General features: G+C 37.8%; 1 protein-coding gene across 4 annotated transcripts in view; it reads right to left on the bottom strand.

The window, feature by feature from the left end:
- Nucleotides 1–27,354, bottom strand: part of SBNO1 (strawberry notch homolog 1) — a 52,016-nt gene that overhangs the window by 8,947 nt on the left and 15,715 nt on the right. For all 4 annotated transcript variants that reach the window (XM_069557693.1, XM_069557695.1, XM_069557694.1 and 1 more), the window contains exons 6-28: nucleotides 23,970–24,066; nucleotides 22,420–22,580; nucleotides 19,170–19,303; nucleotides 18,892–18,982; nucleotides 16,969–17,130; nucleotides 15,845–15,980; nucleotides 15,655–15,760; nucleotides 15,366–15,519; nucleotides 14,759–14,941; nucleotides 13,920–14,017; nucleotides 12,159–12,310; nucleotides 9,537–9,734; nucleotides 8,994–9,161; nucleotides 8,722–8,897; nucleotides 8,114–8,245; nucleotides 6,322–6,457; nucleotides 5,528–5,640; nucleotides 5,367–5,438; nucleotides 4,799–4,898; nucleotides 2,571–2,645; nucleotides 1,763–1,909; nucleotides 1,587–1,681; nucleotides 1,392–1,484 (exon numbers count right to left, since the gene is read on the bottom strand). In XM_069557693.1, the coding sequence (XP_069413794.1) occupies nucleotides 1,392–1,484; nucleotides 1,587–1,681; nucleotides 1,763–1,909; nucleotides 2,571–2,645; nucleotides 4,799–4,898; nucleotides 5,367–5,438; nucleotides 5,528–5,640; nucleotides 6,322–6,457; nucleotides 8,114–8,245; nucleotides 8,722–8,897; nucleotides 8,994–9,161; nucleotides 9,537–9,734; nucleotides 12,159–12,310; nucleotides 13,920–14,017; nucleotides 14,759–14,941; nucleotides 15,366–15,519; nucleotides 15,655–15,760; nucleotides 15,845–15,980; nucleotides 16,969–17,130; nucleotides 18,892–18,982; nucleotides 19,170–19,303; nucleotides 22,420–22,580; nucleotides 23,970–24,066 (2,979 nt within the window). The remainder of the gene's footprint in view (nucleotides 1–1,391; nucleotides 1,485–1,586; nucleotides 1,682–1,762; nucleotides 1,910–2,570; nucleotides 2,646–4,798; nucleotides 4,899–5,366; nucleotides 5,439–5,527; nucleotides 5,641–6,321; nucleotides 6,458–8,113; nucleotides 8,246–8,721; nucleotides 8,898–8,993; nucleotides 9,162–9,536; nucleotides 9,735–12,158; nucleotides 12,311–13,919; nucleotides 14,018–14,758; nucleotides 14,942–15,365; nucleotides 15,520–15,654; nucleotides 15,761–15,844; nucleotides 15,981–16,968; nucleotides 17,131–18,891; nucleotides 18,983–19,169; nucleotides 19,304–22,419; nucleotides 22,581–23,969; nucleotides 24,067–27,354) is intronic.

Here is a 27,354-nt window from a genome sequence, read left to right as displayed (position 1 = left end):
GTTTGTTATATATTTTACCCTAACTTTAAAAAATTATGTAATATGCCAGAAATCATTAAATTATACACTTAAGTGAGTGAACTGTACAGTATGTGAATTACATCTCAATAAAGCTGTTAAAGAAAAAAAATAAAGAAAGATTAAAAAGAATTCAAAAGAAAATAAATATTAAACGCAAGTAAAGATCTAAAGTGTGGATAAGAGGAGTCCTAGTAATGGAGAAATTCAAGGAAGAAAATACTAAAAATTTTACAAATAAAAATAATTCAAAAACTTTCTAAAATAAAGATCTGAAACTACACATTAAAAGAACATACCACCTACCTAAGAATACTGACCAAGAATGACTAACACAAGATAAACTCTAATAAAATGACCAAACTTTAAAGAATCCTTCGTACATACAGGCACAAAAGAACAATTAAATATAAAAGGGAAAGGAAATTAGAACACCATCAAACTCTGACAGCAACTCTATCTCAGAAGAGTAAATAGTAGCATCTTAATAAGATATTCAAGAAAAGAAAATGTGAAATAATAGATTTCATGTCTGGTAAAACTGTTATTACCTATAGAACTAAGATTAATTAAGGGTAAAAAGAAAAGTATACTATATCATTGTCAGATGCCGACATGTAGAAATAGTATAACTATTCTTTAAATAGAATGGGGGAAGGTATATGCAAATAAGTTATTTTTAAAAAGTATTTTCAGGAATACTGGGCTAGAGTGCCCATAATATTTTATCATCCTGTGTGCCCTGAAGCACAAGGATTATTGGTGTGGAAGAAAGAAGACCGAAGTATCAGAGAAAAGGTGAGACTAAAATTCCACAGTTTTAATCAGGACAAATAAATTATGCACTCATCTGTGTACATGCGCATGTCTACTGTAAATTACCTATACACACTCTCTCTCCCCTTAGCTCTGTCCACATGCAAATACTAAACTGAGGACAGCAGTTACATTAGTAACTGAAAACTGAATCTTGAAGACATAAAGCATTATTATGACTAAAGAAGGTCACTCACTATATTATGGCGTAAACAGTTCAATTTACTAAGAATATGCAATTTGGGGGGGCCATGCTGAGTGGTAAGGAGAATCTCAGTTTCTTGACCAAGGATAGAACCCATGCCCCCTGCAGTGGAAACATGAAGTCTTAACCACTGGACTGCCAGGGAAGTCCTCAAATATGTAATAATTTAAAACTTGCATTTAATAATACTCCTCAAAAACTATTAAAAATATATCACACTTACAATGATAAATTATCATAATAGAGAAAGCTAAATACAGTTGGAAAATCAGTACAAAGCAAACATAATTACAATGCTGGCAATGAAAACAGATTATCTTAACAATTAACATTTAAAGGAAATAAGTCTTACTTGCAATGACAAATAAAAGCCATCATCTGGTCCTGTCAGCTCAGCCCAAATTTTGGTAGCTTCCTCCCAGGACATTCCCCTCTCCACACTTATCTGTAAAAAAAAAATAGTAATGAAATTTAAATTAAACTCACTTCTTAGGAAGTCTATCAGAAAAGCACGCTATATTTGAATGTGCACATTTTACAGACTTACTGTGTATAATTCTACATGGCCAGATGTTGAATATCCTGGAGTCAGAAACTTCTTAACATCACTTTTCCTCACTTTTTCATCTCCAGAACCAAGATCTTGAATAAGAAAAAGCAACATATAAGTATAAAAAAAATTATCAGGAATACACACGACATTTTAAAAATTTCCCAACTTACCTAAGATCCCCATATCGTATCTTCCATTTTTTTTGGCATTTTGAACGACTGCAGTAAGTGTGTCAGCAAAATACTGAAATAGTGCATTCTGTTGATGCACTTCCATGCCCAAAATTCTGTTTAAGAATTTTCCTATGTTGTTATAATCTGCAATGACAAGATTTTATGAATGATTTAAGGCATTCAAATGGCAATTTAACAAGTTTATTCATCTCAGCCTAGTTCAAGTCTCACTTTCTTCTCCAAAGTCTTCCCTCACAATTCTTGGACTGTTTCCAGAACGGGCCTATACTTTGACTGCTTCTACCTCTAGCTATTAATACATCTATACTATGTGGTCAAAAGATGTTTGCCAAATTAGATTTTTGCATCTTCAACTTCACTTACTGAAAACACGAATACAATTTAGCACATAAGAATGCTTTCCAACATTAAGTCATAACTTGTAAAGTTATTAAGTGCCAGAAGTCAGTGAAGCTCAACTTTTGCTGCACAAGTAGAACTCTAGGCCTAGAGCTCTGGAAAATTACTACTGCCTGAGCTCCTGGCCTGGCTTAAGTACTTTCAAAAAGCTCAACAGTTGCTCATACCTGCAACCTAGTTTGAGAATTGCTGATACATAGAAAGCAGAGAATAGAGGTCTAATTTTCTGAATAAACACAGTGGCAGGAATTCTTTGTGAACACTAAGTACTGAAAGACAGACCAACAGACTTGAAACTTCCCCTTCAAATTGACAAAAACAAACAACAAAATGGGCTGTAATAATCAGCAACAGTTATGTACATATATGAAACTCATACTATTACCTTTATCTAGAGTAAGAATTCCTGAACGATCTTCTACATTTATTAGGCCAACTCCTATCAGTCCTTGTCGAACATCTAAAATAAAACAAATTTATAAAAAATGTTACAGCTCAAATGACTCAATGAGCTGTCACCTATTAAACCAAATCACGTTTTAGCATACGTATCTTCCATAATTCCTATTAGTTGAATTAAAAGGAACGCACAGACCCTAAAGATCTTCAGGCACTTCAAAATCCTATAACTCTTCCCTAGTGGCTCAGAGAGTAAAGCGTCTGCCGCAGTGCAGGTAGACCTGGGTTCGATCCCTGCGTCAGGAAGATCCTCTGGAGAAGGAAATGGCAACCCACTCCAGTACCTTTGCCCGGAAAATCCCATGGACAGAGAAGCCCGGTAGCCTACAGTCCATGTAGTCGCAAACTTCACATTATACATACTGTTTTCACTAAGATGTCTTATCTTTCCAACAACAGTCTTCAGCAGTGGAGATTCTAGGCTCTCTCAAAGCTGCTCTGCTCACAGAATCAACTTTGAATACACAGTAGGATAGTGATTAAATAACTGTGTAAATAAGGAAATAATCATGTTTCCTTTCCAAATATTACCTATCAGTATTGACAAGGAGATGCAAAAGATAAGCAACAAGTATAACGGTCAACATGTTCTGAATTATGTTACTAAGAGGATGATTTGTTAAAAAATATATATATACTGGTGTCCAGGCTCCAACGCAGACTTACTGAATAAGGGTTTAAGAAAGAGAAAAGGGTCAACAGGAAACATAATTATACCTTATATACAAGTTTATTTAATTAGCTAGACTGCTACATGCTTAAAATGTTTAGATTCTGCAAGTGACATGACAACTCTGTAGCCAAAGAGCTCCAATGCAAAAAATTCTCATTTTAGGAACCCATTCTATGAAGAAATTACCTGAACAGAAGGAATTCTTCTGAATAGAAGAATAGCCGTTATAATTCCAGCACTTTGTGATACAAAAACAATTAAAACTACTTGAATATCAATAAAGGAATAACTGAAGAACTGTTACATAAGCTAGATGGAGAGTACTACACAAGTGTTAAAAATGTGTTCATGCTATAGCTAATGACTTATAAGAGATATATGTCTGTGATATACTGAGAAAACTACTTTGCAAGTAGTATATTTTTAAAAAGCTCTGTGTTTAGACAAACATGGACAAGGGTTTGTTAGGCTGCTCCTGTTCAAATTGTCAACATTTGTAACCTTACCAGATGAGAGTGGAAGTGGGCAGGTACTTAATGAGAGTATTGGCTCCTCATTATTCACTTTCAGATTAGTTTTCATTACTGACAGTGAATAAATAACATGTACTATTTCAGAACTAGAAGTAAATCGGTGAGTCGTTTTGACAATCCCTCCAATCACCAAACAAAAAGAAAACACGAAGCAAAGGGAAAGGGAGAAAAAGAACAAGGCCAAGGTTTTATAAGTTTTTGTTTTGTTAAATGCCATCAATGATTATAAACAGCCCTGCCAGCTGGGTCAATACGGACTACTACCAACAGTAAACACCAGTTCTTGGAAAGGACTTCCTAGTAAAAAATGCTAACTTAATAATGACAATGTTTCAAGTATCTTACATCTATTTATTCTCCAAATACTTTCATAGTTTTCTGAACTACTGAAATCTCTCAGACTACTAATATTAATGGGGTAAAATCTATACATATAACAATTTCTATAGCCCTATTTAGGACTTGTTTAATACAAGAATTTCCAAATATACACAAATGTAAAAAGAGAATATTATATGAACCCACACGTACCCATTATCCAGTTTTAACAACTGTTAATATATGGCCAATTTTATCAATATTTACACTCCCCACTAACCTTCACAGATTTACCCAGGTACTTAAAATTAAACGCAGAAAGTTAATTGACATAGTCATCTTCAATTAATCTAACAAAACCATTTTTCCTCTAGTAATCTAAAATTATACAATATGCAATAAACTCAAGAGTAAAGTCACTTTACCTGAATGAAATTTAGTAAATCTACTGCTTGTATTATAAGAGGTCAATTTAGGTGTCTGATAACCATCAATTTCTAAATTTCATACATTTTATGTCCAAAGAAAACTAAAAGCAACAGCACCTCTTAGAATGGGTTTTAGTACCTTCTAACAGGTGAGACTTGTCAGTACTCATTTTCCTTCTTTATGATTATTTTTGAAAGTTACCTTTAAAGAATTCTCCAGGATAGTCTGGAGGTGGTGATACCATAGGAGAATCGAGGTTTACAATGGATTTCATGACAATTTCTAAAGCATTTCTTCCATACTGCAATAAAAAAACAAAGACATTTAACCAGTTTCAGCATTTGGATACTCTTCAATTACAAGACTAAATGAATGCTATAAAAACTACTATTGTACCAAACAGTAAAAAATAGCAGGACTCAATTACCTTTATGTAAACTTTACATGGCCTAGTGCCTCATTCACACCTTTGCACACAGCAGGCATTCAATAAATAAACAACTTTCTTTACTACCGGGAACTCCTACTTGATTCTTCCACAAGTATTTATTATAATCCTCTTTTCCCACGGGAAAGAGATCATTATACTGCACATTTGATCACCGAAGACCGAACTGCTTTCCATGTTACAGGAAGCCATGATTTTACAGCAAAATCATAAGAGGAGGCAACTTAAAAAGTTTTAAACAGTAACCACTTGACCTTTCTGTTCCTCACAGACACCATACACTGTCACAATTTTTCAGGGACACTGAGAGCTGAAATGTACCTTATTATCGAAGTTGAACCGGCTCAGATCTCTAGATTCTGTTGCTCTTCTGTCTCCATGTGTAAGTGCGCCCTATCCAAACATAAAATTTCCAATCAAGGCAGAGAAGACAAGTAACATACACCATCTTTTACACACACCTATGTAACTAAAAAACTTACCAAACTCTCAAGTCTTTTAGCAACAATAGATGCAAATCTTTGTTCTCCTGCCAATTCAGAAATCAGAAAGACATATTCAGGAGCGGTAACTTGATTTGATCTATGAGTTCGTCCTGTAACGACATTAAAAAAAAAAAAAAGTCACTGACTGTGTCTGCTGATACTAGTGTTCTGAGATCTGTTCCTAGCACTTAATAGTGAGCTGGTATCCTGAAAAGTAAAGAATGTGATCACCCCAACTCCCCAAAAAGGAAAAAACTGCAAACAATGACTTGAACAGCATTTGTATTCAGAGTAACACTCCTCACTGCAAGAGAACAAAAACTCCCATAAAACTGTTAAGTGATAATCGCATTGTTAAGTGCTACCCGTTTGGTTGACCACAGTGTTGCTGATGCACAGCTGCTCTGGATTCTCAGAAAAAAACTTCTTTAATTTTTCTTTTCTATTTTTTTAAATTGCCAGGTCATGGGACATGAAGATGGAGGGGAAAGGAGGAGCAATGTGCCCTCACTCAAGCCACTGGTGGCTGAAAAGGACATCAAGTGGCAGCTGCTGACAAAGGTAATGTATATCCCCAGAGGTCTGCAAGAAGGATATTCCTAAGGAGCCAGAAAGCCCTACTGCAGGTCTTTTACAGCTTTTATGACTAAGAAAGACAGTTATGATGTACTCTATACTTTAAGGTACATGCAATACCAAAGTATCTCCAAAACTGACACATGCGTCGAGTTTTACTATGTCCAATATTAAAGCGTTTTCCCCAATGAAGTGAAATTCAGTGCAGGACTTACCAAATTGCTGAATCGCTCTATCAGCACTCCATGGTAATTCCAGAGTCATATGAACTCTTCGCCTTTGATTTTTCGCTCTTCTATCCGCTTGTAATGAAATACCTGAGCTGGCAGCTTCTGAGATGATAGCAATATTCTGTATCAAGTGGAAGGAGAAAAAATAAAAGATCACTTTTGCACAAAGACAAGCAGGAAAACATCCACCACTACGTATTCTCCTTAAATTACAGAACCCTTCATTTTAGCTGTGCATGGTTACAAGAACACTCAAAATCAAGACTACATTTCCAGTCTCCCTTACAGCTAAGTGTGGGCACACTCCACCCAGCAGGTCACATGGACAATGTCCAGGAAATGTCCCTAATTGAAGATATGTCTTCCTCTTTTTTCCTCTCTGCTGGCTGAAACACAGAGGCGTAATGACTGAATGTGAAATAGCTGTCATGGAATATGGCGGTTAACCTGGAAATGCAAGTCTGCATATAAAGCACCAAGACAGAAGCGACCTAGTCTTCAAGGGGTCATGCCAGTGCTGTTCTACCTAACAAAATTTCTACATGAGAAAAACGGACTTCCACTTTAAGTCACTGTGATAGTGGGTTTTCTGTCACTTAACAGCCAAACCTGATCCCAACTAATACATAATTCCTAATGGACATAGGCCTAAATTACTAGTGAAACAATTACATAAAATAATTGATAATACCTCTACCTACAATCTTTAAAATATATAACAAGAGCTTTGCTGCTGCTGCTAAGTCATGTCAGACTCTGTGCGACCCCACAGATGGCAACCCAACAGGCTCCTCTGTCCCTGGGATTCTCTAGGCAAGAATACTGGAGTGGGTTGTCATTTCCTTCTCCAATGCATGAAAGTGAAAAGTGAAAACTGAAAAGTGAAAGTGAAGTCGCTCAGTCGTGTCAGACTCTTAGCGACCCCATGGACTGTAGCCTACCAGGCTCCTCCGTCCACAGGATTCTCCAGGCAAGAGTACTGGAGTGGGCTGCCATTGCCTTCTCCGGAACAAGAGCTTTAAATACACTTAAAACTTTGATAATGGTAATAACTATCATCTATTTTCCACTTGCAGAAGCAAAAGAATTTTTTTAAATATAAAGTAAAATGTGGATAAACATATAAGATTTTATTCTACCCCTTTCCAATTAAGGAATGAGGCTGAAGTGTTACACCTACCCATTTTTTAGCAAACTCATCAGCAAACGCTTATAAGCAATTCCAACTAGATGGAGGAAGAACTGATCTGAGACTCTTACAATTCATGAAGTTTACTTAACAATAAGAGCATACAGAAAGGGCCTCTGAAGGCAACCACCTCTGCAGTCATTAAATAAGCAAGTATAATGTACATTCATTCAGAGTAAATCATCCTAATAGAACATAGCAGAGCAAGATAAGAAACAGCAAAACTAAAGAATCCTAGTCATCTAGACATGCTTAAATATATCTCCAGATTCAAAATTACACTGACACTCAAGTAAGCATTAGATGTAAGACCACTAATATGACCTGAAAGAACATGATATATTAATATTCTGATTAAAGACTTCAAAAGGCCCCAAAACTATCAAGAGCTGCATCTTTTTCTGTGCATGACACTTATTGCATTCAACTTACAAGAAAATAATGAAAACATGTAAAATGTTCAGTAATTACTATTAGCTTAAAAAAAATTCAATATACATGATTTATATTAAAAGAAAAAAACCTAAAGGTTAACTGAAATGTACGGGCATAATTCTTTTCACCAAAACGCATCCTAGAAAAACATACCTTATCTCCATCCATAAATCTTTGTTTTTCTGTAATATTTAGTATTTCCACAGGAACATCAAGTTCAGATCTTGACTCATAAGATATGCTTCCATCATCATTGCTTACAACCCTCCCCTTGCGGCCAGTCATCTGCAAAGTCAAACGATGTCGCTCACAATTAAGGTGTCTGACTATGGTGCCGGAAGCTCAGGACTCCCGCTGGAGAAATATGGTGGAGTGAAAGGGAGAAGGGAGCCAATGTGCAGTGGGCGTCCTCTCCCACGCCACGCGCCGGCGGGGGAGAGGAAACCCTGCAACACAAAGCCTGGCTCTCAAAGTCCAAATTCAGTGGAGAAAGCCGACACATGGCAATGGCAGCAACGGCTGTGTGACAGGGGCAGTAACAGAGACCTGAGTCTTGGGGCAGACACTCAAGACACTAGGGGAAGGAACTCACTTGCTCTAGGATGACTAACAATTAGAGTAGAACAAGGGTTCTCAGATCTCAGAGAGGATATTAGACAATTTTATGAGAAAACAATGTATTATTCATTCTAAAGGGTTTGTAAGTGGCAAAAAAAGAAAATTACCTAGGACATAATCAACCGTGTTCAAGTCATATTTACCTCAGCAACATTTTCAGGGCCACCAAGTTCATCAATAAGTTCATCCAGGGTATTAGGAGGGAGGTCTTCAGCTAATTTTTCTAGTTTATCTAGTAGGTCTTTCTTCATCTGTTGGGCCCTTTCCACGGCATCCTGACTTGTTATAAGGCTACTGTTGCTGTTGGTGTTACTGTTAGCTAGATAAAGTACATGTGTTAAAAATCAGTACACAGTTTAAATATGTTTTGTTTGAAAGTACATTTCACAGACAAAGCAAACATCCACGTGGTTACCTGGTGCACTGTTAGGAGCAGGTGAAATAACTGGTGTAGAAGAAAAACTAGGTCGTTTTGATCCAAGACCTGATGCTAATAAGGCACTTTGAATAGAGTCTGGATCTATACTTTTCCTTTTTTTTCTATCTTTGTTTTTCTTATGATCTTTTCTGATTAACCAGGGATCTGAAAGTTAAAGAAAGACATAAATCATCTGTTAACACAAGTACAGAATTTTCAAAGGAAACTACCATTGAGTTTTTTTGTATTGCTGACCAACAATTTGTAAACCACTAACTATAGCAGTCCAGTACATCCATACACCATGAGGTAAATGCCATGGTTTGAGGTTAAACATAATTGAACAAAATTGACATCATGACCTTTCATAAATGAGCTCAACTGTCAGAAGACAGACAAGCTTGGAGCTCCCACAAAGCAAAGATTAGAATCTGTCTGATAATTTTTACAGGAAAAGAAAAGGTTTTAGTACAATATCCCATTTCAAATACACAGAAATAAGGACCCTTTCGTTTATATTTAAAATATTAAAGAACTTACCATCTTCATCATCCTCACTAGACTCATCTCTGAATGGGTTGAAATCATCATCATCTCCAGAACTCATGTTTTTAGAGCTCTCATAGTCACTTTCTTCATTATCAGAGGCATCAGATTCACTTCCACTATCATCAGAACTGCTACCAGTAAGGCCACCTATTTTTCGTGCTTTTTTGGCTTCTCGATTTATTTCTTCACCTGCCCACCAAACCCAAACAAGAGTCAAAATGCACTGTGGTAAAAATTAGGAAATTATATTTAGTTCATAAGCTAATACAGTTAATTAATTCAAAAAAGAACTACAGAAGAAAAGTATTTGCATAAGTATATAAGAACAAGAAGAGGGGAAGGCACCCCATTCTACTACTCTTGCCTAGAGAATCCCATGGACAGGAGCCTGGCAGGCTGCACAGGCTTCCACAGGGTTGCACAGAGTCAAACATGACTGAATCGACTAAGCAGCAGCAGCAGCAGCATACAAGAACAATGAAAAATTCATGAACAATTATAGCCTTTTGAACTCCTGTAAAAGATCAGGTTATATATAATTATTTTTAGGAGAAATTATGTACCTAAGTATAAACTCAAGATAGCCTTCAAATGCACAAGTTTCAAAATTCAGGAAAACAAAGATGAAATAATCTCTGGCATTGTCAGAATGTGTATATCAGGTTGAGAGACAAGGTCTAATAATTACAAGTTTTTAAACTACTTAAATACTTTATGGAATACTACCAAAAAAAATCTATAAAACTGCATTTTTTAAAGTTAAACAAGGTGCTAATTGGAATTATCTTACTGGAAATTCATAGAAGATATCTAGAGTAATCAAAACTGACAAGAACATTAAAAAGGTTCACATACTAATGAAATGGTGAGAAGATAATTCAGAAAAGGGAAACATGACCATCCACTGACCACTCTAATAGGTCACTGACTCTAGGCCACAGCATTACTTTTTGTGTCAACAAAATAAAAAATAATGCCAATTACAACAGCCAACCTGCTTTCAGGCATACTAAAAATATAAGGGAAAAAGCATTTCTTGCAACAGATGAAAACTTAAGGTTAAAGTGTCAGGCACTGTGTTTAGAACACACAGCATCATGTATATTCTTATCAGCACTTTAGAAAGAGCCTGAGATATTAACTTCTAAAAGGCAAAGAGCTTGGTAAGCACCTAAACACAAATCCAACTTTGCAATTTTTATAAAATGTCTAACAAACATAAATGAGTGTATGCCTAATAATTAATAAACTAACAAAAGTCTCTTTAAAGAAGACTATATAAACACACGGGCTTCCCAGGTGGCTCAGTGGGTAAAGAATCTGCTGCAATGCAGGAGACATGGGTTTGATTCCTAGGTCAGGAAGATGGCCTGGAGGAAGGCATGGCAACTCACTCCAGTATTCCTGCCAGGAGAATCCCCATGGACAGGGGAGCCTGGCAGGTTACAGTCCATAGGACTGCAAAGAATCAGATACGACTGAAGTGACTGAGCAAGCGCGCATATGCACACAGACACTCTCCCACACCCACACACACAGCATCAACAACAAAGGTCCAGATTTTGGTTCCCCATTTATCATCCAGTAGTTGTGTGAACCTACGGATAGCGCCTAACCTTCCTGTGCCTCAATTTCCTGTCTATAAAACTGAAAAAATAAAGCCTTTCATATGGATCCCTTGCAGTTAAACAAGACCATGTGTGGGCAGTGCTCAATAAAGTGCCCAGCACCTGGGCACTGTTAAAGCCCAGTTTAAACTGTTAAAGCCCCAGTTTAAAATGGGGATTACTTGTGTATTCAAAATGACATGGGCCATGGGAATTCCCTGGTGGTCCATTGGTTAGGACTCTGTGCTTTTTGGCCCCAGATTCAATCCCTGGTCAGGGAACTCAGATCCCACAAGACATGCAGTCAAATAAATAAAAGACACCTCCTTTAAAAACAAACCAAACACTACATGATCCAATTTAAAGAAGGCAGTTCAGTTCAGTCGCTCGGTCATGTCTGAGTCTTTGCGATCCCATGAACACCACAGCACCACAGAACCAGGCCTCCCGTCCATCACCAACTCCCAGAGCCTACTCAAATTCATGTCCATTGCATCAGTGATGCCATCCAACCATCTCATCCTCTGTTGTCCCCTTCTCCTCCAGCCTTCAATCTTTCCCAGCATCAGGGTCTTTTCAGATGAGTCAGCTCTCCTCATCAGGTGACCAAAGTATTGGAGTTTCAGCTTCAGCATCAGTCCTTCCAATGAACACCTAGGACTGATCTCCTTTAGGTTGGACTGGTTGGATCTCCTTGCAGTCCAAGGGACTCTCAAGAGTCTTCTCCAACACCACAGTTCAAAAGCGTCAATTCTTCGGTGCTCAGCTTTCTTTATAGCCCAACTCTCACATCCATACATGACCACTGGAAAAACCATAGCCTTGACTAGACCGACCTTTGTTGACAAAGTAATGTCTCTGCTTTTTAATATGCTGTCTAGGTTGGTCATAACTTTCCTTCCAAGGAGTAAGCGTCTTTTGAAGGCAGTACATGCCCGAATTACAGCTTGCATCAAAATGCTTAAGTTTATATTACTTCCAGCACCATTTAAAGGAAAATACTCACCTTTCCGCTTCTTTGTTTTATTTTCCTTACAAGGACTATCTCTTGGTGAACTGCTGTTACTTGGAGCTGTCAAATCAATTCCCAGCAAACTATAAAGCTTTTTTCTGTCCGGAGCAGGGAAGTGTTTTTCAATGAGTGACTGTAAAACTCCTCTGTTTGTAGAAGAGATAAAAAAGTGACAGTCAGTGGCTCAGTATGCAAAATTATTATATATAAAATATTACTGAAAGTATCTGCTTAAAATAAGTACACTTTATTAGCAGCATCTCCAAATTGGATACAAGTTGCTTAGCTTCACATAATTATAAGGCCAGCTTAGGAACTCAGCACCAATGTTTTCTTTTTCAGAAATGCTGCAGCACAGGAGGACTCCATGTGGAAAAACTGAACATAAGGGACTGATTCAAAAGGTGATTCAGAACAGCTGGACTCTGAATATAAAGGACTTTAACAATCCTTTAACCAATTTATTTCACATGTATTTCCATTTTCAGGTATGTGAAAGAGTTAAAAATAATTAAATCTATGTCTTACTAAAAAACAAAAACAAAAAAAAAGTTTATTCAATCTTACAAGATACTGATAATCCAGGTCAGAAGAATTTCAGTATTCTAGGCAAGACTATCCACTTTTACACTTTCTAGAAGCTGCATTAGGGCTTCCCTGATAGCTCAGTTGGTTAAAAATCTGCCTGCAATACAGGAGATCCCAGTTCAATTACTGGGTCAGGAAGATCCGCTGGAGAAGGGATAGGCTATCCACTCCAGTATTCGTGGGTTACCCTCTTGGCTCAGCTGGTAAAGAATCTCCCTGCATGCCTGCAATGCGGGAGACCTGGGATCGATCCCTGGGTTGGGAAGATCCCCTGGAGAACGGAAAGGCTACCCACTCCAGTATCCTGGCCTAGAGAATTCCATGGACTGTATAGTCCATGGGGTCACAAAGAGTCGAACAGGACTAAGCGACTTTCACTTTCAGGAGCTACATTAAAAAGTTACAGAAAACAACCTGTCACTATAAAATGTCACAATGGAATGTTTTACATTCTATTTCCTTAAGTCTTTGAAACTTGGTGCATATTTCATACTTGAAGGTCATCTCATATTGGAGATGCTGCACTAGCCATGTAGTACCTATCATCTCAGAGGCAGTACTAGGCAAGATACAGATTAGCAGGTGCATGCTCTGAATTTAAAGGAGTTTTAAATTATGTCTTAAAAGGAGCCACTAAGGTCTTAAAAGGAGCCACTTGAATGTATCCCCTAAGGCAAAAGATACCATGGTGGCAAAAGTTATTTTACTAGTTTTACTCCCAGAGTTGGAATTGTTTGGTTACACAAAGCAAAAAATAACATCTAAAGCCTTTCTTAAAATTCTTTTGACTTTTCAAGGATTATCTGCAATGCTGACCCGAAAGCATAATAAACTGGGACAAACGAAACCATTATTATACAGCTGGATACTGGCGGTTTCAAATATACAAAGCAAAGACAAAACTGAAACTTAAACCAAGCTGTCAGAATTCCAAGATGTACAAAACAGAAATCAAGCCCTTCCATTAGTCCAAATACTGGACATATAATGTTAAAGTACTTAACATTTCAGTATTTCTATGTTACTGTTTTTCAATAGATATACTGCTATGGATACACAGGATTATGAAAACTCAGATCAGAAAAAATTAAAAGGCAAAAATTCTGCCTTCAGGAAATGCTAACACTTAAATTCATCTTAGTAAAGACTCAAAACCATAAACATTACTTGGCAGTTGAAACAAAATCATTCAATTCTCCCCCGCCCTCTTCCAAGGCTTCTAATGTTCTAGCTTCTCCCGTAGACTGCAGACCAATTACAACACACTGGAGGGAAAAAAAGAATGTTATTAGTTATAAATAAAAATATGTATATGGTTTCTTACAACACATACTTTTATATATTTAGTTTTTAAAAAAAGATTTCAAGCCTTCCCTGGTGGCTCAGTAGTAAAGAATCCACTTGACAATGTAGCAGACATGGGTTCCATCCCTGATCCGGGAGGATCCCACATGCCACAGAGCAACTAAGCCCTTGAGCCACAACTACTGAAACCCACATGCCCTTGAGTCCATGCTCCACAACAAGAGAAGTCACGGCAATGGGAAGCCCAAGCACTGCAACCAGAGAAAAGCCCATGCAGCAACAAACACACAGCACGTTCAAAAATAAATAAACTTAAAAAGATTTCAAACAAGAATTAGCCAGGTGACAGTATTACAGCAGTGAACGCTACTGAAGCCCCTGCTCCAGTTTTTTGTGCTTTAAGTAGATATATATTCACCAAAAACGAAAACCTTTGCAGTGTTACATATCCATGATATCAGTGGTTACATCTATGGATAGCCAAGTTATAGTGATGTTTATTTGTTTATACTTTTTTGAGCTACCCAAATTCTTTATACATATTCCTTTTATTGTCATAAAAATGTATTTTTTAAAGCCTCACTGTTAATACTCTTACAACTATCCTTTAGAAACAAAGGCTTTTATAAGTAGAAAACGTCAACACCCCAAAGACTAAAACAAAACCAAAGATGCATCTGTTAATGCATTCTCCAACTTACTTTTCCATTCTTGATTTCTTCTCGAGCTAGTTGCACAACTCTTTTAACTTTGGACGCTATGCACAAGTATTTGAAAAATCTCTGGTGAGCAGACCAGAACTGACCCCACATGGATTTCTTCATTCTTTGCTCAGCATCAATCAGATCTGCAGCTTGCTGAAACCGCTCTCGAGCAATGACCCACTGAAGGCACACAAACAACAGACATTTCAATCTTCGAGTGTGATTTACTTCAATATGACTAATTCAATCAAAAGAATGTGTAAGACACCATTAACATTAATTCAATGAAGAATTTTCAATAATGGGAACCTCTAAACAAATGTTTTTTAGGACACTCAGAGCTGTCTCAAAATTCCTATTAACTAATACAGTAATTTTAGAAAACAGTTATGTTGATTTTTAAAGCTACGCATGCTATGCTATAAATGGTTATTTCTTTTAAGTTACTGTAACAGAGAAAACTGGGAAAATAAGGATCCAGTAATTCATCTGCTGTTTTATGGCAGAAATATACTGTGAGCTGACAGACATTACACTGGATAAAACTAACAAAAACATCGTCGGGTACATTAAAAATACTTGGAGTTAAGGAAAAAAGGCTTACCAGTTTGACTGCTTTGTTATACATTTTAACATAGCTCTGAGAAAGAAGAACTTCCTCAATTTTGAAGGTCACTCCAGTAAAGCTCAGCTGTCGAGCAATGTACATCCCTCTAAGCTTCATATCCATAGCAACTATTTCCATGGCACCAACACCTCTGAATAAAATTAAAACACACAGTAACTATCATTAAATATAGTAGAGCTTTAACATACATGGAAAAGATTTTAGCAATAATACCTCTTTTAGATTGCTACTGAGAACAAATAATGTACACTGTAAATTGCATTACCTCCGTTCTACTGCCTGAATAAAGTCACTGAATTCTCTAAATGGAGTTCCCTCACCCCATATTCCAAGACGGTTCATATAGGCCATATTTCGTGGTTCAGAAGCACCTGAAAAACCCCCAAACAAAACATATTACAGCTGAAAAAATAACATGTAAAAAAAATATCTTTATCTTTTAAATAAATACTCACCAGTGGCACTAGCATAGACAACTCTGGCTTTTGGCAATTTGTTCTGAAGTTCTAAAACTGCTAAGCCTGTCTTGGTTGGCTTTGAAGAACCAACAGGACATAAGTTTTTTGCTTTATGACATTCATCAAAAACTATCTGTAAAGAATACATTAAGGAACATGTCACTTTAGTACCAAGTGTCTCTAATCTCAGAAAGACTTAACTTTTATTTCCCTAAGGCCTGGGGAAACATGCAAGAGTCCTAAAGAGTAAACAAACAAACAAAAACAGAAAAAAATTCTGGAGTGAAAATAAATCATGATTATCTCGGGGAGGGATGCTGTTGGTAACAAGGCCCTGCACATGAACTTTTTCTTTTTTTACTGACACCCATACACCTATCATCTGTTTCATCAAACCCTAACATTTTACCGTATCTGCTGCAGATTGTTTTCTTTTTTAAAGTTACAAATATAAACAAAGCCCTCTATGTGATTCTTCTCCTTGATTTCTGCCACTGTGCTAGCCACAGAGGCATTCACTGAATTTGGCACTAATCTTAACTAGATATTTAAATCTTTCCCTAGATACAAAAAGTTACTCCTGTGGAAAATGAAGACTGCTTAAATCAAATGGGGGGTTGGTGAGGGCTTGTCGTTTTTCTTTTTGATTAACTGCTGTTACACTGTCTTTCAGGTGGCTGAAAGGAGTTTCGTAACTTCTTCAGACATCACTAGGCGCCAAAGCTCTCACAGGACAACTTTGATGCTATATGAATTCTGTCATTCTGCTAGCACTGATACAGTTCTTGGGTCCACCACGCCATTAGAACCATTGGCTCCAATCATATTAATCTGTTACAAATCTTACAAAGCTGGGTGCTTCTTGTTATTTAGGTCCACATTCTATTTTAAGGCTGCATATTCAGCATGTCCCATACCTATTAACATTTTCCTAAAGCAGGGACTAAACAGTGGCCTCACATATGACAGCTACAAAACAGAATCAACTATCTGACTCCCTCGCAAGCTATGTAATCATTAAAGCTCTCATTCCAGCAGTCTTTTTACTTAACTTCAGAATTCCCATATATTACATTAACTTTCATGTCATTAAAAAACATAAAATTTGTTGCAAAGGATACCACTCCATCGAAGTCATCACCGCACCAATGTAGAAGTTGTTTTAACCTCGTTTTATATTTACCACCAGACTGACTTTCACCAATAAGGGAAGAATAGGTAGCAAAAATAACACCCTTCTTCACACTCCCATTATGTTTGGAAGAAATTTTTCCATATTTAAACTGAAAAAGAGAAGAGAAGAACTTAATACACTTCTGTCTCTGAAATATTTATCCCACCCAAATTTATACAGTAGGGAAATGATGGTACCAATACACTTTTGTCTCTGAAGTATTTATCCCACCCAAATCTATATAGCAGGGAAATGATGGTACCATGATGGGCTTTAGGAAAGTCAAAGGACCTCTTAAGATCATACATAAACTTTCTCACACACCAGTGCATACATACATACACACACGTGTGTGTATATATATAATTAATATATAAGGATCCAGTTTTCAAAGTCTATCCTCAAAAAACATTACAAACCAAACTCTCCCCAAGAAAAAGGCACAATATTCATTCTACCAATATTTACTATGCATTTTCTATATGCAAAGCACTGTAATTAAGATCCGAGGGATATAAAAGAATTATGATCAATAGTTATTGCAGCCCTCCTCAATTATACTGACTCAGAAATTTAAAATATTTCTAGATGCCCATTACATGTTTTAGTTTTGAACTGTTGGTAATTATCCAAGACACAATACTTTCACCTACCAACCCATTCAGTAAACCTTATCTTAAAAAAAGTCACTGATGGGCAGAGCAACATTGAAGCAACTTAGGACTAGTCTGTACACTTGCTCACTTAGGACTAGATGTACATTTATTTATTCACTGTCAAAGGCCTCGCAGAGAAGTGCCTGCAGGAATTAGGTTTGTCTAGTCTACCTACCCCTGTGACTCCAGGAATTGGTGCCTAGTAGGCCAATAAAAACTTGCTAAATGAACATTAAACTGTGCTTCTAGAAAGTGAAACTTATTTTCTTCCAAATGACAGAACTGTTTTAACATGAACACAGGTACAGGTATACAAGTTCATTGAATATACAAATATCTGAACCAGTCTCCAAACCACAATTCATGATGCAATGACACACTACCTGTCCACACAGCTCTATTACACTGCCCTCTTACATGCACTGTATTAGTTTCATCCACCAATAGCAGTTTTATAAAAAGAAACAATAAATGAAGAAAGCCCTGAAGACTGAGAGAATGAACCCCATAAAAAGAGACAATGCCTATTTTATTTGCCACTACATAACCCACCTGGCACATTATCTATACCAAAAATCAACAATTGTGGCTAGCACTCACTATACTCTTTGTGAAATAACTCAAGCATATTCAAAAGCTGAGACATTACTTTGCCGACTAAGGTCCGTCTAGTCAAGGCTATGGTTTTTCCTGTGGTCATGTATGGATATGAGAGTTGGACTGTGAAGAAGGCTGAGCGCCGAAGAACTGATGCTTTTGAACTGTGGTGTTGGAGAAGACTCTTGAGAGTCCCTTGGACTGCAAGGAAATCCAACCAGTCCATTCTGAAGGAGATCAGCCCTGGGATTTCTTTGGAAGGAATGATGCTAAAGCTGAAACTCCAGTACTGTGGCCACCTCACGTGAAGAGTTGACTCACTGGAAAAGACTCTGATGCTGGGAGGGATTGGGGGCAGGAGGAGAAGGGGACGACAGAGGATGAGATGGCTGGATGGCATCACTGACTCGATGGACGTGTCTGAGTGAACTCCGGGAGTTGGTGATGGACAGGGAGGCCTGGCGTGCTGCAATTCATGGGGCCGCAAAGAGTCGGACACAACTGAGCGACTGAACTGAACTGAACTGAATCCTCTTAACAACCCTACAAAGTGGAAACTATCATTCTTGCCTCACAGATATTTACTGAATGACCAACTGAATAGAAGACTTTCATACCTTATTCAATGAATGGACCAAAATGTTTTTTGCTCCAATATCCCTCAAATCTCTTTCAGCATCATACTTTAAATCATTTGAAACACTGAACCTATAAAAAAGAAAGGGAAAAGAAAAATACACAAATTAAATGCAAATCCTATCATTCTAACAGTATTCAGGAATAAATAAAATCAGGCCTTGACACGTCTAAAAAAATACACGTACTCATTAAGACCCATCCTCATATGCTGGTCATTTGCAAATGAAAGTTCCCACAGACAGTCTTTAGCACTTACCACAAAGCCCTTTTTCTACTCAACAAATAATTTTCATAGATGATTCCTGCTATTGTCCTTCCTTTTCCTACACCAGCACCATCGCCTATTAAGAAGCCGGCACGATCTCCATTAGGTAGGAACGTTTCATGTTGCTGAAATGAAAATGCTGGTAATTAATCTCTTCCTTTAGATATTTTGGTGATCGGTTTCTCGTATTATTTTAGCAATATATTAATATTGTCTATTTTTATACCAATGACATACAGTTAGCTTAGTGTGGAAACTATACTTACTATACAGGAATACTCCGTTTCATTTTGCAGCATGTACTATTAACTGCACTTCTGGGAAACAGCATTTTTTCTTTTTTTAACGAACTGACAGAAATGTTTTATCAAGCAATTTTATTGGTGCCATTTTTCCAAAAGCATTTTCTCATTTCATGTCTGTATCATACTTTGGTAATTCTCATAATACTTTAAACTTTATTATTATTATGTTTGTTACTGTGATCTGTGATGAATGATCTTTGATGTTACTACTGTAATTGTTTCAGGATGCCATGAACTTTGCCCATAATTAATAAACATTGTGTGTACTGTGACTGCTTCACTTACTGACCATTTCCCCCATCTCTCTCTTTCTCCTTTGGCCTATTTCCTGAGACACAACAGTACTGAAACTAAACCAATTAATAATTCTACAATGGATTCTTTAAGCATTCAAGTAGAGGGAATGGCAACCATGTCTCTCACTTTAAATCAACAGCTAGAAATGATTATTTTAAGGCCAGGCTGCAGGGCATGTGCAATCTTAGTTCTCTGATCAGGGATGGAAACCACAGCCTGTGTATTGGAAATACAGAGATTTAACCACTAGGCAGCCAGGGATCTTCCCTAGAAATGATTATAACATAAGGAAGGCATGTTGAAAGCCACAATAGGCTGAACACTAGGCCTCTTACTCCAAACAGCCAAGTTGTGAAAAGAAAAAGGTCTTAAAGAAAACTGAAAGTGCTACTTCAGTGAACAAACAATAAGAAAGAAAACCAGCCTTATTACTGATATTAAACTTTTAGTGGTCGAGACAGAAGACCAAACCAGCCATAACATCCCCTTCAGCCAAAGCCTAATCCAGAGCAGGGCCTGGATTCTCCTTAATTCTATGAAGACACAGGTGAGAGCTGCAGACGAAGCTAGTAGAGGCTGGATCATGAAGTTTAAGGAGTCTTCTCCATAACATAAGCACAAGGAGAAACAGCCAAGTGCTGATGTAGAAGCTAAACCAAGTTATCCAGAAGATAATAGGGTAAAAGTGGCAACATTACACAATAGATTTCCAATGTAGATGAAACAGCCTTCTATTTGAAGAAGATGCCATCTAGGGTATTCACAGCTTAAGAGAAGTCAATGCCTGGCTTCAAAGCTTCAGAGGACAGGCTGACTTATGAGGGGTTAATGCAGCTGGTGACGTGAAGCTGAAGCCAATGCTCATTTCCCACTCCAAAAATCCTAGGGCCCTTAAGAATTATGCTCAATCTATGTTGCCTGTGGTCTACAAATCGAACAACAGAGCAGTACATCTGTTTACAACATGGTTTACTGAATATACGAAAGCCACTGTTGAGACCTACTACTGCTCAGAATAAAAGATTCCTTTCAAAGTAATACTGCTCACTGATGATGCACCCAAGAGCTCTGATGGAGACACACAATATCAATGTCACTTTCATGCCCACTTTATAACACAACAGCTATTCTACAGTCCATGAACCCAAGAGTAATTTCAACTTTCAAGTCTTACTCTTTAAGAAATACATTTTGTAAGGCTGTAACTGCCAGAAATAGTGACTCTTCTAATGGATCTGGACAAAATCAATTGAAAACGTCCTGAAAAAGAAATCACCATTCTAGATGCCAGTAAGAATATTCGTGATTCATGGGAAGAGGTCAAACTACCAACATTAACAGGAGTTTGGAAGATGATTCCAACCCTCATGGATGACTTTGAGGAATTCAAGACTTCAATGGAAAAAGTAGATTCTTGAGATGGAATCTACTCCTGATGAAAATGCTGTGAAGATTGCTGAAATGAAAACAAAGGATCCAGACTATCACATAAACTTAGTTAATAAAGCAGTGGCATAGTTTGAGGACCGACTCCAACCCTGAAAGAAGTCCCACTGTGGGTAAAATGTCATCAAACGGCACTGCATGCGACAGAGAAACGATCAGTGAAAAGAAGAGGGGATCAATGCAGCACACCTCACTGCGGTCTCACTTTTAAACCTGCCACAGCCACCCCAACCTCCAGCAGCGACCATTCTGATCAGTCAGCCGCCATTAACACCAACACCAAGACCCTGCACTAGCAAAAAGATTACAATTTGCTGAAGGCCCAAGTGAAGATTAGCATTTTTTAGCATTATTTCTAAATTAAGGTATATACATTTTGGGGGGGGGGGACATAATGCTATTGTACACTTAGCAGACATCATAGTGTAAACACTAAGTTTTACAGGCACCGGGAGACAAAAAAGTTCATGTGACTCATTTTATACAATGTTTGCTGTACTGTGGTGGTCTGGAACCAAATCTGCCCTATCTTCGAGGTCTGATTTTGTTTTTTTCCCCTTGCTACCCTGGCATGTAGCAGGTAACTAAAGCTAACAAACTGGTGAGCATTCTTCCATAATTTTTCAATGACTATACAATCAAATACAAACCTTTTTATAACACATAAATATAGTGGATGGTTGCATATTTATTTTACAAAAATGGAGTATATCAGAAATCCTCTCAAGACAACTGGCCTAAGATAAAAGCTAGTACAACACCCATATGATAACACCAAAGTTTATTCAATCACTCCCCAAGGGTGTGAGCTTTCAAATCTTTTCTAGCTTTCAGTCTCTAGGGGGAAAAGCTGCAACAAATAGCCTGATATGCATGTTCTTATCTAATAGTTCCATGAAACAGACTCCCAGTTCCAGTAATGGAACTGTTAGGTCAAAGGATATATGCATTTGTAATTTTAACACATGTTACCAGTGAGCCCCAGAAAGGCTATGACAATTTAGCATTTCCACTATAAATGCAGTCACCAAATCCATGCTATCCTTTTCATTTTCTAATACATAAAACTAAAAAAAATCACATTCATACATTTTTCATTCAAGGAAAACTTAACTTTGAATTAAAACTAGTATATATTGTGAACTAAGATTAAAAATAAAAACTGTACATAGTTAAAAAATATTATGGCTTACCTGAGCTGCATAAGTAATTGCTTCAAGCTGTAATGCTGATAACCAGCCATTATCAATGGTTTCTTCAGAAATAGATGTCTTGTACCAAACATCAGGAGGAGTAACACTGGATAAAGAACTAGTCTCAACTACAGCATCTGGGTGACGTAGGCCAATTTTTACTAAACAAAGGTTTAAAAATACTCCATTTTAATTATTCTGAGTAATAACACTTCCACTCTTATCATAAAATATTACAGCATTTCTCCTCTGACAGAAAAATGTAAGTAACTATACACCCTGGGATCCTATATAAAGCCACTGATTGATGTAAAGTACTGTTTACATTTAATTAACGTGATCTACTTACCAACTACCTATGGTTTAAACAGAGACTTGTGATGGTGGGGGAGGCTCAACAGGGAGGGGATTCATATAGACATGGCTGATTCGGGCTTCCCTGGTGGCTCACACAGTAAAACATCTACCTGCGATGCAGGAGACCTGGGTTCGATCCCTGGGTTGGGAAGACCCCCTGGAGGAGGGGATAGCAACCCATTCGAGTATTCTTGCCTGGAGAATTCCCATGGACAGAGGAGCCTGGTGGGCTACAGTCCATACGGTCGCAAAGAATCGGACATGACTGAGTGATTAGGCATAGCATGGCTGATTCACGTTATATGGCAGAAACCAACACAACATTGTAAAGTAATTATCCTCCAGTTAAAAAGAGAGTAAAATAAATAAATCTATCGAAAGAGACTTGCTGATTAAACAGATCTAGGAAAACACTGCCTCAATTCATGCCAGGTTCTCTGCAGTGGCAAAGCACACTCCTAGGTTAAGTTCATTTTAAATGATCTAGAAAGTAGGGAACTAGAATCCATATACAGTTGGTAAACAGATTTTTAGTTTAAGTGGTCTTATTAGTGACTTTTTATAGAAACCCAGAGTGTATGAGAAACAAATTCTAGCCACAGATTTTCCTATATTACCCTCAGAAAATGAAAAGGTGAAAAAATTTATATATAAACTAAAAATTACTAATTTTCAACTTAATATACTGGCCACTTGAAAAAAAAAAAAAAAACTGAATCACGGTCCTTGTGGGGAAGAGGAAGAAATGGTGTTAATTTAAACCACTGAATTCAAATAGCACATTTTAAGATTCCCATGGTTTTATAGCTTGTTTTAGATAAGCTGTATAAACTATAACGCTAAGATATATGTTTACATCTCCGTAATTTACTCTGATTTTATAATCACTGCTGATATGAGCAAAATTAACTTGAAAGGAAAAAGCTTTTTTCGCTCTTGGGTTTTAAAAGACTTCATTCCAAAACAAAGTTCTAAATTTGTGTAGGAAAATTAAAACTCACAGTAGAATTTTCATGTAGCTATTTTAAAACATATTATAGTTTAAAACATATTCATACACAGCTCATACTTATCAAATCCTGAGGTACCCAACATGGACAGATCCTAATAGGTAACAATGTGTGGGGGAAACTTTTTAAGTTTAAAAGGAACCCAGAGGTTGTTCATTATTTTAACAAATCTCAAAGACATACATTTTATTGGCATATACTCTGCATAGGTTTCCGCATGACCCATTTCTTCTTCATCTTCTTCTTCTGGTTCATCTTCCTCTTTCACAACAGGGACCTTCTGTAATACCAAGACAGCAAAATCAAATAAGTCCAGAGAATGGAGGCCCAACGAACACACAGAAATACTCGTCTGCAGGAATACCCACTATCTTCATCTTGGAAGCAGGACATGCCATTCTCTAGGTTCCTAAAATCTAGGTCATACTCTGTGGCTTCCCTGCTTCTCCAATGATGAGCACAGACAATCTGTGATGTGATATTATCACAAACACACACATGGATCACCACAGGGCTCCACCACCTTCTCAAACCAGCTTCCCTTTCAACACTGCCCACCAGCCTCCCTGATGCCCAGATGTCTCTCTAACCTCCAGTCCTCACTCTTCATTCCAATTCCAAGAACAGAAAGAACAAGAGGTTTGGAGGAAAAAGGTGGCTGAGCCCAGCAGCACATTCTACAACCTCATGGGCAGGAACTCTCTCTAAGTCTCACTCCCACCCTCTTTTCACTTCACCTCCATCTGTTTTCTTTCCCTTGGGTCCTAAAACCAAAACCCCAGAAAACTCGGGAGTTTAAATGTTCTTCTGAAACATTGAATTTATTTCAGACGTCTGTGTCTCCACAGACACAAAAACAATACCACATCATCATCTCTCCAAACACTGGCACACCTCAGAGTAAAATGATGAGTTATTAGTAACTACACCAGGAGAACAGCAGACCAGGAGACGCCCAGACAGTCCCAGGCAAAGTGAGTGAATGGCCACTATAGCCATGTTACCTTGTATTCCTCTATAGAATCTTAAAGGGGTAGAGACAGGGAGAACAGGGGATAGGAAGCCCTAAAAAAGCTTCTTTTCACTACCAGCAAACTATAAAGGGAATCTCTTTATGAATGAGGGCTTACTCAAGGAAGAATGCAGGGAGAAGCTGTGAGACCAGAGAAAGACAAAGAGAAAACCCAGTTAGGATTTACACGTAATGCCAAGGATAAAATGGTATTAAAAGGTTAAGATCAGGCTTCTCTTTTGTTTCATTTTTACTTAATCTAGGGCAGAATATGATGACACACAGATACTCAATAAATGTGGGAAGGAATAGGGAGATGATAGATAAACATTCAGCCAACATCAACCCATGAAGTCCTTTAGGAAAAAAAAGTCAAAAAACCTCTGAATATTTTCAGGAAGTATGCCAAAATGAAACCCGGTTTCAGAAATAAGAGACCAAATGGGGCTGGTCAAAGAAACAGACACAAACCCCAATTCTGCTGAATTTGTGTAGCCTTGGGCAAATCACTACATCCTCAGTCTTCCCTACCCACCCTTTGCATCTCTTCTTCATCTATAAAACAGGAATATATACTATACTAAATGACCAGCTTCCCTTCTCCCTCTACCTTAAAAAATTTTTTATCACAGATATAATTGGAGGATTAGCTGGTCACAAAATTCAGGGACCAGACAAGTAATATTTCTAAGCCAGGTGGAGAGAAAGTGGCAACTGACACCAAGCTTAGGGTGAAGGAGCAAAATGAAGGGGAGGGAAACTGTGGCACATGGGGAACACGTGACTCACACACAGGAGATGCTCACTACAACTCTAGGTATTTTTATGTGTTAGCGACACATTCAAGATTTTTCAAAATAATGTGGAGGCCAAACAAAACACATGTCAACTGGTTCTGGTCCACAAGCTACCAGTTTGCAATCTGTTAGATGTCACTTGACTACTAGGACAATACAGAACTTTTGACATGTTATGGGCAACATGGCCTGGACTAGAAACTTGAACACTAAAATCTTTAAGAAAAATACATACTTATTTTCAAAAAAATCAACTTTCAAGTAAGCTGTTGGCACACAATCACTAAGTAAACTGATACTGCCAGGATTTATTCTCCTGGCCCCTGTTCAAAACCTCAGGCACAAGTTGCTTTGCTGTCCCCCCAAGTCCAAATTCCATTCCCAGTCTTACCAATCCTCTGGTATATGTACAGTCACCTCTAATTTTCTCATTTTTTTCCTTTCCCCTTACCTTTTCCATTCACCTCTGAAATTCTTCAAGTTTAGTTCCTTGTCACTTCCTTTCTGGATTACCTGACAACCACCTAACCTGTTTCTTTTTCCCAATCCATCCTGAGTCACTAACATGTCCCTCTACTTCCATCTAGTCGCCCTCCCTGGTGCTGCTCCAATTCCCAAATCTAACAAACTCAAGACCTTTCACAGAGCCCCCAGTCAACCATTCCAATTTCTTCCTGCAAGCCAAGTATCCCAAGCACATAGCTACCACCTTCTCTGTGCCTACTGATGCTGTAGCTCCCTTCCTAATATGCCCTCTCAGTTTCTCCATACTCAACCCAACTCCATGACACCTCCTCCATAAACTGAACTCCTACCAAGCCACCTGAGTCTCATCTTCCTCCAAACTTATAATCCTTATTGCGAGCATCACAACACACCTCTTGCTGTATCTTCTATTACTACTTAAACCACATAGTGTTAAATTATGTTTATTAAAAGGGGGAACCAGAAACCCACCTCACAGAGGCAGGGTTAAACAATTATTAAATACAGGTATAGAATCAATTTTTTTGCCTTTTCATACAAAGGTCCATCTAGTCAAGGCTATAGTTTTTCCAGTAGTCATGTATGGACGTGAGAGTTGGACTATAAAGAAAGCTGAGTGCTGAAGAACTGATGCTTTTGAACTGTGGTGTTGGAGAAGACTCTTGAGAGTCCCTTGGACTGCAAGGAGATCCAGCCAGTCCAGCCTAAAGGAAATCAGTCATCAATATTCATTGGAAGGACTGATGTTGAAGCTGAAACTCCAATACTTTGGCCACCTGATGCAAAGAGCTGACTCATCTGAAAAGACCCTGATGCTGGGAAAGATTGAAGGCTGGAGGAGAAGGGGACAACAGAGGATGAGATGGTTGGATGGCATCACTGACTCAAAGGGCATGAGTTTGAGTAAACTCTGGGAGTTGGTGATAGACAGGGAGGCCTGGTGTGCTGCAGTCTATGAGGTCACAAAGAGTCGGACACAACTGAGGACTGAACTGATAGTATCAATTTACCTGAAGCATATAGTACTTTCAAAATGTAATAAAAAAAAAAGTTATTATATGGGGTGGGAGGTGGAGGGAGATTCAAGAGAGAGGGGACATATGTGTACCTATGGCTGAGTCATGTTGATGTATGGCAGAAACCAACACAACATTGTAAAGCAATTATCCTACAGTTAAAAATAAATTTTAAAAAAGTTATCATATAATTGCTTACAATTAAACCATTATATATCTGACAGTTCCTAACTAGCTATATAATAAGGCTCAATCAT

This window comes from Ovis canadensis, chromosome 17 (genome assembly GCF_042477335.2).
Source record: "Ovis canadensis isolate MfBH-ARS-UI-01 breed Bighorn chromosome 17, ARS-UI_OviCan_v2, whole genome shotgun sequence".
NCBI classification, from domain to species: Eukaryota; Metazoa; Chordata; class Mammalia; order Artiodactyla; family Bovidae; genus Ovis; species Ovis canadensis.
Note: the sequence above shows the minus strand (reverse complement) of the source record. Positions and strands in the feature narration are given on the sequence as shown.